The sequence below is a fragment of the Myotis lucifugus genome, unplaced genomic scaffold (assembly GCF_000147115.1).
Source record: "Myotis lucifugus unplaced genomic scaffold, Myoluc2.0 scaffold_860, whole genome shotgun sequence".
Taxonomy (NCBI): Eukaryota; Metazoa; Chordata; class Mammalia; order Chiroptera; family Vespertilionidae; genus Myotis; species Myotis lucifugus.
Window position 1 is genome coordinate 22 of NW_005871908.1, and position 12,757 is coordinate 12,778.

The window sequence follows — 12,757 nt, forward strand, 5'->3', positions numbered from 1 at the left end:
CACTCCTAGTATGCACCTCTTGTCTTAGGCAGGAGGTAATTTTGAGTTGCTTTGACTAGACTGCTCCCAGGGTATTCTCCTTGTTATTTTATACAAAGATAAAAAATTTGATTACTTTCCATTATTTTCTCTTTAAACTTTTACTTTATCAATGGATGTCAAGCAACTGTGAGGTTGTTGGGAATTTATAGAAAGATTCCAAACTTATCCCTTATTCTTCTTCATCTATATTTGTTTTCAAGTAAACACATACTTAGGTGAATAGACATTTTCTTTATAAAATATACTAATAAATTCACAGATTTAATGGTTAACTTCCCCTTACCTAATTTCTGTCAACAGGTGCCTGAATATTTTATTTATAAAGTGTTTGTTAATAAATTAAAGTTATGAATCATTAGTTTTATAAGTACTGCGCGCTAACCGATTGTGCCACTGGATCTCCTGAATCACTAGTTTTGCTGTCTTGTGAATATATGACTGTACTGGTCACAGTATTCACAACTGTGCCCTCTCCTGCTGCCTACATTGCCCTGAAATGGGCCAAAAGCCTTGCTTCTTCAATACCCAGGTTATAGATCAGTGTCCAGGTGCCACTTGGGAGAGCCCAGACTCAAAGTACTTAAACTTATGCAGCAAGAAATGGAGAAGTAAATTACTGGTGCACACTCAGCACATGAATCTTTCTTCCTTGAGTGAACCTATTTCAAACTTGATATCACTATTATTTGCTAAGAAAGTAGGAAAAAGAGTTTTCCAAACCTGTCTTAATAGAAAATTTGCCTTATTGTAAAATCCCAAAAAAACCCTTAGGAAGTGAGAAAAGTCAAGATTTTGGTAGAATATTTGGACCCTTTTCTGAGGTTCTCCAACCAATACCTTCACGTTGATATGATGCAAGATGACTTCCATAGAGATCATTGACCTACTCCAGGCCTTGATAGGAAAGGCCAAAGGTATGGATCATTATTATATTGAGTGTGCCATAGCTGGGGAAACACAAACCTTCTCCAAACATCTGCTTAGAGTATTATCATTGCATTCTCTGCTCTGGTGTTAGGGCAAATGACTGTTTCCTAGGGGATCATATGGCAATGGGATGGGGCTGCTTGCTGACCTGCTGATGGAACTAGCAGCTGGGTAGCCAAGCCTAGCACTTTTTTCTCTGGGTCTCTTGTTCTCTCACAATCTAAAGCTGCTTAAATGAAATGTCATGTGACAGGCAAGTCAGTCTTTACCTCAAGTGAATCATTTGAGGAATTGAAGTCCTGGTCAACTTTGCAAGGAAAAGAAAATAAAAACCTCAAAATGCCCAAGCCCTTTGAAGATGGTGATATGCAAGGAAGAAAATTCCACTCAATGTGAAGAGGAAAATTTTCTGTAGGACACAGCATAAAATCTAGTAGCTGAGATATTTCAACTTAAAAACAGCCTTCTAATTTAGAAGGAATACAGGTACTCTACACAATAAGGGAGAAGGAAATAATAATATACACAACATGGTGTAGTCATTCATTGTTTTATCCAGATTGAAGGAAGCAAAGGAAACCAAGAAAATTTGAAATTACAAAAATGACCATTGCCAACACTTACTGAGCACTTACCATGTAACTGGCATTATGATAAGCACTTAACATTGATTTTATCATTTATTCCTCATAACATCCCTAAGAGGTAGGTATTATTATACTCACTTACTTATGAGGAATAATGCTGAGAGAGGTTAAGTAATTTTCCCCAGATCATATAGTTAAAGTGGCAGAACTAGTTCTTTGGTGTCACAGTATCAAAAGTTCTTATTGAGAATCAATGTGGTAGAGTGGAGAGAGCCTTTGGGTCAAGCTCTGACTAAAAAGTATGTGTTGGGATGGTTTGGGGACCATTTCATTTTCTGTTGTAGCTAGAGTCTTGAGATACACCCATTGATGGCTACATGGGACTTCTGTTGACAAATATCTGTTGATGTCTTATTAAATCATTTGGTTATTGTGGCTGAGACTGTGGATTTGCTCTTGCATGAATAGTTTAGGTCTTCTCTGTAGCCAGTTATCTTTCTAAATTATATCTTGGACACAAAGAAGCAGGATGAGAAAAAGTTAAATAAAACCATGCAAAATCAGAGGTGCAAGATTAACCATGAAAGATTAGATTTGGGGAAAATAACCCAAAGTACATTGTTGTGATGAAGCTATTATCCAAGTGCTAAGTTACCTTCAGAAGTTCTATCCATTAGTCTAAGGATGAGCAGTTAATCAGCACCATTTCTCCCTGCAACTCTTCTTCCCACAACTGTTCCCTTCTCTCTCTTCCTAAGTCCATATCTCATATCTATAGCTGTAGGCACTGAAATGGGACCTAAAGCAGTCTAGTTTTTTTGTACATAAGCAAAAAGTGCTTGTGACTATAGGAGATAGCATTTTCGAATGAAGTTATGTTTGAAACTGGTATGCAGGTCCCTCATCAGCCATTTCAGTCACCCGGACAGTGTGACCTGACATCATGAAGCTTATTTGAAAACAGAGGACAGTAGTACCCATATACATCAAACCAGGACTTCCGCTACGATCAGCCCTTGGACTGCATGTGTAGAAATGGGCCTGTTTGACCCTCAAAAAACTGTCCTTTCTGTTTTGGGTTTCTCACTTCCTGTTAGGTCAGAGATTAATTTTATTTGCTCTAGTACAGCGATTTTCAACTTGTGTGCCTCAAGAATTTTTAAAACCTGCAATATCTGACTAGTCAGGAGCACTGACCACTTTTCCCTTAGATCAGGGGTCCTCAAACTACGGCCCGCAGGCCACATGCAAATACAAATATTGTATTTGTTCCCGTTTTGTTTTTTTTACTTTAAAATAAGATATGTGCAGTGTGCATAGGAATTTGTTCATAGTTTTTTTGAAACTATAGTCCGGCCCTCCAATGGTCTGAGGGACAGTGAACTGGCCCCCTGTTTAAAAAGTTTGAGGACCCCTGCCTTAGATTGTCAAATTAAAAAACTGACAACCAACACAATAGCTGCCTGGTGTGAATGAATCAAAATTATGCCTATTTATTTAGTCAGATTGTCAAATAATATATTTTTGGTGTGCTGTAGAATTTAATAATTAGTTTATGTGTGCCATGCCATGAGATGAAAAAGGTAGAAAATCGCTGTACTAGTGAGTCAGCCCTGCCTCATTGCCATGGTCAAGGAGATTCACGGTTCATGAGTTCATGCCAATCCCAGGAGTGACCGTCAGATGGCAGCATCTAGCTAGTTAGTGTTGGTGAGAGATTCCCACTTCCACTCCTACTCTATCCCACCCCTGATTAAACTCTGTTACTAAAGAGGAGTAACTCTGAACATAAAGGTCTTTAATATCCTAAATATTTGGGGAGTGGAAAGAGAGAGGGAGTAGAAGATGTGGAAAAAGCACTGATTTTAGAGTCAGATAGGTCTGGGTTCCTTCCTTTCCTTGGTCAACAGAAGCAATTGTTCTGACACTATATGGCAATGCTTTCTTTGTTGTGGCTCTGAAGGTTTTTGTTTAGTTTTGTGATTGTTTTTTTTTTTTTTTAAAAACTTGATTAAACATATGTTTATTTTCCACTGCCAAAAGTGCCAACAAAAGGATTCTACAACTGTAGACAACAGAAAACTAACAACAGCTATTGACAAGATAGACCCAGCATGAAGGATACATGCATGATGATAGGATATATCACCAAGTCCCAGTTTTTGTTTGTGCATAGAAACAGCAAGGAAAAAAGACAGTCTAAGTCCTCTTTTGTGGCGATTGTGCTGTTGAGATTTATTTTTAAAATTTCTTTTATCATTCAGTTCCACAAGCCATTTCATTTTATTTGTTCACTAGTTCCCTCGTTTTGTTTATTAGTTCACTCAACCAATATTTACTATATTCAGAGCACTTTGGCTGGATACTCTGTTTTTTACTTAGTTTTTTTTTTTATAGAATTAGCAAGATTTCAAAAAAGACTTGATTTTAATACCATTAAAAGAATGCCAACTGGGTGAAAAAGGTGAAGGAATTAAGAAGTATAAATGGCCAGTTTTAAAAATAGCCATGGGGATGCCAATTGAGCATAGGAAATACAGACATAGCATTGTAATAATGACGTACGGTGTCAGATGGGTGCTAGACTTATGTGGTGATCACTTCTTAAGCTATAAATCACTATGTAGTACACCTGAAACTAATATGCATCAATTGTAATTAAAAATTTTTTAATTTAAAAAAAGAATAGACACATGAGAGGAAAGGCTAACCCTAAATGTTACTCTATCCTTTTTTCCTACACCTTCCTCAATTTCCAGATGTCTGGAACTAAAATCAGTTCACAAACTCTCATTGGCATATCCTATCTATCCAAACCTTTGGGAATCAGAGTCTCCAGGGAACAGAACACTCTCCAAAGATCACATGACTAGAGAATTTCCTCAAGAGACAGACAACTCCAATGTCATTTAGATCTGCCTTTTCTCCCTTTTCACACCCTGGCCATACAGGACATATACACGTGGACATCCAGCCCATCAGTCTCTGCCCTGAGTCATTGTACTGGCTACAGCACCGTCTCTCTATAAAAGAGAAAATCTCTTGCTTTCAGAGATGAACATGTTTGCAAACTTTTTAGTCTTGGGGAGGCAGTGATGAGAAAAGTTGTGAGCAGAGAAGTGGGAAGGAAGAGTAGACTATAGAGTTGAGGAAATATCAACTTGCCATTCTCAACACCTCTCTCTGGTGCCCATTTGTTACCTTCCATTCTCCTACCTCTTGGTTTCTCTCCAGGCACCTCCAAGGCAGTGATGGCTCTCCAGAAGACCCTTTCATTGCTTCTGCTCTCACTGCTGATGCTGCTGTGGCTGGGGCTGGTGCAGCCCTCCTATGGCGAGACTATGTACCAACGATTCCTGCGGGAACATGTGGACTCTACAGGGACAGGTGGCAACAGCTCGTACTGCAAAAAAATGATGCAAGAACGGGAGATGACTAGGCCTAGGTGCAAGCGATTCAACACCTTCATCCATGAAGACATCGGCACCATTAAGAACATCTGCAAGACCCCCCAAATCCCGTGCAAGAATGGCAAGATGAACTGCCATGAGGGTGAAGTGAGAGTCACAGACTGCAGGCTTACAGCACGTTTCCGGGGAAACTGCAGATATCAGGGCAGGGGCAGCTCTAGGCGTGTTGTCATTGCCTGTCAGGGTAAGCTGCCTGTGCACTTTGACAAATAGATACTACCCTGCAGGGTTATGGCCCCGTGGTTGACCTTTAACTTACTCCTTGAATAGCAATGACATTTGAGCTCTCTCAGGCTCTGCCTCCGCTGCTTATGCCTACTCCTTTTTCTCTATATAATCCATTCTGTTAAATACATCAAAGAGAAATGGAGACATAAACCTATAATGGGACTGGGCTTCCTGTAACAAAATTTTTTATAAACTCTTCTGCTTCCTTTTCTAATACTGGTCAGCTTCGCTCTCTCAAATCTGATCCTCTGGAATTTCGTCATTATGTGTATGATACAGCATTTCAAATATTTTAAGGTGTTTCCATCTCAGTTATCTCATTTTAATACCATTGCACCCCTGTGATGCTCATGTTGCTACAAAAAGGGCCCAAAGTTAAAGGATTTGATGAAGAACATGAAGGTAGTGGAAAAGCTGACACAAAAAAATCCATTTAAAAAAAAATCCATTTCAACTGGCTACTAATCCAGGGCTTTTCCTCCTTCGTCACAGGGAGTGCTTTAAAAGTAACTGCTTTTTGATATTCTCAAAGTCAGCTGATGGGGGAAGCATTAAATATTTAGAAATATGAACTGGCAAAATGAGAGCTCTGTCTGTATAATTTGGCAACCTTGTTATGTTTGTAACTAATAAGATTAAGAAATTATACAGGACTTCCTTTTTCTCTTCACAAACTTTTGAATCACTGTAGTAAGTCAGAGTATTAACAATGTACTAGATCATTAAGACTCATTCACTCTTCCTGACTGGAAAGATTTTTCATGTTTTTCCTTTAATAAAGAACTCAAACTGCAGATATCTGTGAAGATAGTGCTATGATTTTTGTGTGGGATTTCTTTTCTTTTATTCTCTTTTAATTATTTTTTAGTTTATGAACATGCACCAACACCTCAATACCCTCATAAACTGGTCCATGATTAAAACCTATTGGATCAATGACCAGGACACAGAAACATTTGTGTCATTTACTAAAGACAATTCTAACACCTCTCCCTTTTCCCTTTGATTATTTTGAAACAAATTGGAGAAGAGAGATGTATAAAGACACTAGAAGCTAAAAATGGAAGTATGCATGTGAGAGAGTGTGTGCGTGTGTGTGCGCACGCGCGCACACGTGAAAGGACTAAACGAAAAATATTTAAATTGAAGCAAATATATATTGTTTATATTTAAGTTGTGCAACCTCATTCAGTATACATATGCATTGTGAAAGAATCACTACAATCAAGGTAACTAACGTATCTGTTACTTCACATGTTACCAAAGTGACCCCATTTTGGACTGCTTTCTACTCCATTCTTTTCAACACTACTGACCATCATAGCTTAGCCTACTAGCTTTTTCTGACAACATATTGCTTTCACACCATTGTAAAAGTTAAAAAATCATAGGCATGAAAATCCTATATAATAAATGCGTAGTATGCAAATTGTCCCCTTGACCTGGAGTTCCACCAGGGGTGGGGCCAGCTGGGGGAAGGGAAGGAAGCCCTGGCCTGCAGCAGCTGGCCACTGGGGGAAGGGAGGAAGTACCCCGTCTGCAGCTGGCAGCCGCTAAGGACCCTACCAGTGCATGGATTTCGTGACCTAGGCCTCTAGTTCATAAAAAAAAATTGTGGATCATGTTTGCTAATCCATGTCACCAAACTAAAACTTAGCAACTAACCAAATTTCAGCCTCTTTCAGAGGTGAAATTTTAAACCAATCAATTTAGAATTACCTGATCAGCACTGGTGAGGTAATCAGGCTGATAAGACCCTCTGCCTTCCCCTGAATGAAGGTGCCCTTGCCTAAAATAATCCAGTCTTCTAACTACGTAGTCTCACCCTCTTTCTGCCTGTAAAAACCCTCCATTTTGTACAACTCATCAAAGCACCTTTCTAGTTGCTAGATGGCATGCTGCCTAATTCCTGAATTGCTTAATAAAGCCAATTAGTGTTATGCCCAGATTTCAGGATCCCCAAGAGACCACACCAGGGAGCCAGCCGAGTCTGATGCAAAAGCATAAGAGTGTTTATTTGAGCTAGCTCGGGCTCCCTGTCTACCACACTCGCTGACGCAGCAGCAAGAGGCAGAGAGCGAGCGAGCTTTGTGGGTAGAGGGGTTTTATAGGGGCGTTGGAGTAAGGGGAGGAGAGAGGACTGTGGGCCCTGCCGATTGGCCAGGCGCAAGTCGATGTCTTGTTACACAGGATGTGGTTGCATCTATGGCGAGCATTTCCCTTGATTATTATTGGTTAGTTTAAAGAAATCCTAGGTGTGGCTAGCAGAGGGTTGGGCTTCCGGGAAGAAGCTCCTTGCTGAGCACATGGCTGCTGCACAAAAATGGAGGATTCAGGGAAAGATGGAGGGCATAGCCCTTGCCCTTTCATTAGATCTTCAAACTTACTTGGTTGAATTTTATTCTTTACTCCTGCCCCCAGGGCCTTTGCCATTACTTTGCACCCAGAAGACTGTCTTTTTTTTTTTTTAACAGTAATTAAAAATATTTTATTAAATTGCTATATACACCTAGTTACAAATAAAATGAGACAGGAAAACCTAGTAAAATCCCTCTGCCCCTCCCCCATATCCACTTTCTTTAACTCCTCTGCCCAGCACCAAACATTTTTTTAATTAAATCTTTATTGTTCAGATTATTACAGTTGTTCCTCTTTTTTCCCCCATAGTTCTCCTCCACCCAGTTCCCACCCCACCCTCTGCCCTTACCCCTCCCACTGTCCTAATCCATAGGTGTACAATATTTTTCCAGTCTCTTCTTGGACCCCCACGACTTTTTCCCCCCAAGAATTGTCAGTCCACTCCCTTTCCATGCCCCTGGTTCTATTATATTCACCAGTTTACTCTGTTCATCAAATTTTTTATTCACTTGATTTTTAGATTCACTTGTTGATAGATATATATTTGCTTTTCATAATTTTTATCTTTACCTTTTCTTCTTCCTCTTCTTAAAGAATAACTTTCAGCATTTCATATAATGCTGGTTTGGTGGTGATGAACTCCTTTAGCTTTTTCTTATCTGTGAAGATCTTTATCTGACCTTCAATTCTGAATGATAGCATTGCTGGATAAAGTAATCTTGGTTGTAGGTTCTTGGCATTCATCACTTTGAATATTTCTTGCCACTCTCTTCTGGCCTGAATAGTTTCTGTTGAGAAATCAGCTGACAGTCGTATGGGTATTCCCTTGACTGACTGTCTTTCTCTTGCTGCTTTTAAGATTATCTCTTTGTCTTTTGCCCTTGGCATTTTAATTATGATGTGTCTTGGTGTGGTCCTCTTTGGATTCCTTTTGTTTGGGGTTCTCTGTGCATTCTGGACTTGTAAGTCTATTTCTTTCACCAAGTAGGGGAAGTTTTCTGTCATTATTTCTTCAAATAGGTTTTCAATATCTTGCTCTCTCTCTTCTTCTGGCACCCTTATAATTGCTATGTTGGTACGCTTGAAGTTGTCCCAGAGGCTCCTTACACTATCTTCATATTTTTGGATTCTTTTTGCTTTTTGCTTTTCCGGTTGGGTATTTTTTGTTTCTTCATTTTTCAAGTCTTTGACTTGATTCTTGGGATCCGCTTGTCTGCTGTTGGATCTCTGTATATTATTCTTTATTTCATCAGTGTATGCTTAATTTCTAGTTGGTCTTTTTTCATATCCTCCAGGGTCTCACTAAATTTATTGGTGGTTTCCATAAAATTCTTGAAAAACCTTATAAACGTGGTTTTGAACTTTATATCCAGTCTCTTGCTTTCCTCCAGTTCTGCCATTTGTGACCTGTTTCTTTGTCTCCGCATTTTTTATGCTTCCCTGTGTTGGTAGAGTGGCTTTGTGTGCTAGGTGTCCTATAGGGCCCAGTGGCTCAGCCTCCCCAATTACCTGAGTTGGACACTCTTGGTGCACCCCCTTGTGGGCTTTGTGCACAGTCTTGTTGTAGTTAAGCCTTGATTGTTGTAGGTATCACTGGGAGAAATTGACCTCCAGGCCAATTGGCTGTGAGAATCAGCTGAGCCTGCAGTGGGAGAACTTATGTGCTGAAGACACCCTTCTGGGGCAAGACTTGCTTCAGTGGGGCTTTGGTGCTCTCTGAGTCTGCCCCCAGAGTGTGTCCCTTATGGATCTGAGGAGTTGTAGTCTGGATGGTCCTTCTCTGACCACTGGGTACACTGGCTCTTGGATCTAAGGAGGTGCTAATTTAGCCTCTTCCTGAGGCTACCCAGCAGGAGCTACGAAGAGATCTGCAGATTCTCCTTCCTTTTTAGGGGTTTGGAGGTGCCCAGATGAGGTACAGCTGTGAAGCAGTGCAAGCTGCTGTGGGGCCTTGGGCCTTCTCTTGGAAGTTCTGGGTCTGTCTGGCCCAGCTGCAGTTTGTTAGGTATTTTCCGGATTGCAAAGGGCCAGGGCATTCATATGCAAAAGCCTCTGCAGAAGCCTGGGTGGGGCGGGGTCTCAGGGAATCAACAGGGCAGAGCAAGCAGCTATGGCTGATCCTCAGCCCTGCCCTAAGGGGCCCTGCATCTCAGTGTCCAGGTAATTGCTGCAAGCACCTCTGAGGGAAAGCCACTCTCAAGTTCTGAGTTCTGCCTGCAGCCAGACATTCCAGTTACTCCCTGTATGAGTCCTGGTTCCCCAGAGACTTCCTGGAACTGGAGTTCAGAGCAGTGGGGAGCTTGTGACTCCCTCCCGATTCAAAAAGACAGTCGTGTCCTCAGGTGCCAGCCCCTTTCTGCCCACTCGAGCCTCCATACCTCTGCACTTTACTTCCTCAGTTCCTCTGAGTTTCAGTGGGCTTTTCTCTTTCCTTCTAGTTGTAGAATTTCCACTCATCCAGCCTTCCTGTAATTCTGGATGATGTCCGTTTTGTCTTTTCCTTGTATTTTTGAAGTTGTTGTGGGAGGCAGCAATTTCCGGTGTTTACCTATGCCGCCATCTTGGTTTCTCCCCAGAAGACTGTCTTTGTTGTATGACCCCTTTGCTCCAGGCTCTTCTCAGAGTGACCCCCAGTGTCCTAATGAGGAGATAAATAGTTGCACAGAGTAAGGCTGTCCCCTCTTCCTCCACCACCACTGCCAATCAGTTGGAACACTGCCCCTCCCACATCTATTCCTTTCTTCACTGCCTCAGACTTCTTAGCTCTAAGAAAAGGGAAAGGACATTGACCCTGCTCTTTAAATTGACACACTAATCCCCATGGACCTGTGAATGTGAGTATGAAATTTGAATAAGGCAAGTTAGAGTTAGAAGGGTTGGTACTGAGCATGGCTGGGGGAAAGGCACAAGAACAGTGGAAGGGGCTTGCTTGACCTTCTAGGTGGTAGAGTTGAGAATTCAATGATCCAACTTGTAAGAAGCAAAGACCCAAATTTAACTCAGCCTTAATCTCACTAATTCAACCTCCCTCCTTCCCCAATATTTTCTAGCATATTACATTGAAGCAGCTTGAATGGTGGTCTTCTCATCCTGTTTAGGCCATTTGAGCTAGGGATAAGGTGCCACAAATGAGAACCTGCCTATCCCTTGTTGTGTGCCTGACAGAGCACTTGCGATCCCCAAAAGTGCTCTCTTGCAAATCCCATTAGACTCTCACAGGTCAGTAAGGGATCTACTATTAGGCTCATTTGAGGACAACAATTGTGAGATATAAAGGGGAGACTTTTTCAAACATCTCTAGGCCCTGATTTTGACCAGAATAGCTCCTGTGAGGGCAGTTTCAATCTTGGTACTTGGTTGCTTAAAACACTATTTCAAATTTATGATGGTATTCTTAATGACAGATCAAGATCATTCAGCATGATGATAATTAGAGAAATGGCCTCTGCAAAGGCAAGTGGGCAGTGTGAAGTGCTACCATGTTTCAGGCAGTCATTGGGGAAGTGCTATAAGGAATCAAGATGAGATAAGCCCCACTTGCAGAGTCAGTTTTAATTGCAGCCTTGGATTTCAGGGAGCCAAAGCCTTCCTTTTTGGAAAACGTTTCCCAAGTCTACTCATCTTCTACATTCCCTAAAGGGTGACAACCTTTTCTACTTCACAGACATAAAACTTAAAGTTTTATTCTCTTTCAAACAAACTCTCTTATGAGAACTCACCTGGACTGTAAAACAGAGCTAGGTAGAATGCTCCTTGTTTTGGGTGAAGAGAAGGTGTTTGGAATTTTCAAAATAAACGTCATCTATTTTCTACAATTTTGTGCTTGTCTCTCTCAGGCTCTAGCATATTTTCAGTTCTTGTAAATTTTATTATCTAATGAGATTTTTCATCTTCTAGTCTAGAACCAAATGGTAAAATTGAGCCTAAGTATCTACATTAGCAAGGAACAGAATTTTAAGTTGAAGCTCATTTGAAGACACCAATTGAGGGCAGTGTTGCAATTATGTTTTCCTCTCTCTTCCATGTGGACCCACAGGTGATCCTGGTGACAGAAGTCGTCCTCTCTAAAGGTCCTAGGTCCTCTCTTGCTCCTGCTGTTCCCCTTATGTAGGATCCATGTACACAGCCAGAACCTTTCCTGGAGGGAATCCATGAAATAGCATCACCTGAGCACAAGCTGGGAATTCAATGAGTACAGATGCAATGATCTCATGAGAGAAAGAGAAGCTCCAAAAGACAGGAACTATCACATCTTCATCTATACCTTCTGGCACAAATTCGAGCACATATGCATCAGGAACTGGAGAGATCGCTACAGAAATGTATATATATGGGCCCAGTATCCCTTCAAAATAATCAAGTGTTACCAGGGGAATAACAAAAAGGGCTACAAAGAGCACAGGAGTTACAGCTACATTGAATTCCATTGTGGCATGAATGGGTTTGTTGATAGCATAGAGGACATCGGTTGTTAAAGGTCGTCAGTAACCTCTAACCACATGCCCTGGTTTTAGTAGAGTGATGAGTGTTTCCCAAGTGGTGGGCCCTGCCCACATCAATAGCCCTTGCTAATCACTACTTTGCATTTATATGTCAATGTTTTCCAACTACTTAGAGTTATGTATCACATGGTTTCTTGATATCACAAATTTATCTATGTTGGTTCTCTGCCTGGAATACCCTTCTGTTGTCATTTACCTGCTCTACTATTATATATATAGTAGAGGCCTGATGCTCTGCCCCAGAAACCCTGGCTTCATCCAGAAGGTCATCTGGAAGGTCATCCGGAAGGTTGTCTGGCTGTCTGGTCTAATTAGCATATTATGCTTTTATTATTATAGATAATAATAAAAGTATATATAAAAGTATATATATATATAAAATAGTAGAGCAGGTAGATGACAACAGAAAGGTATTCCAGGCAGAGAACCAACATAGGTAAAGTTATGATATCAAGAAACCATGTGATATATAACTCTATATATATATATATATATATATATATATATATATATACATATCTACACTAATAAAAGACAAAACATGCAAATTGACATACCTTCACTATGCCTTAAGCCACGCCCCACTAGCCAATCAGAGCGACTATATGCAAATTAACTCAACCAAGATGGCGGCCGGCAGCCA

At 40.7% G+C, this 12,757-nt stretch overlaps 1 protein-coding gene and 1 pseudogene across 1 annotated transcript; both read left to right on the forward strand.

Annotated features, from left to right (window-relative positions):
• The first annotated feature begins 4,792 nt into the window (after positions 1 to 4,792).
• LOC102431034 (ribonuclease 4-like) lies at positions 4,793 to 5,442 on the forward strand. Its single transcript, XM_006106590.3, has one exon. The coding sequence runs from the start codon at positions 4,808 to 4,810 to the stop codon at positions 5,237 to 5,239; it is 432 nt and encodes a 143-aa protein (XP_006106652.1). The 5' UTR covers positions 4,793 to 4,807; the 3' UTR covers positions 5,240 to 5,442.
• Positions 5,443 to 11,050: 5,608 nt separating this feature from the next.
• On the forward strand, positions 11,051 to 12,087 carry LOC102432291 (annotated as a pseudogene).
• Positions 12,088 to 12,757: the final 670 nt, after the last annotated feature.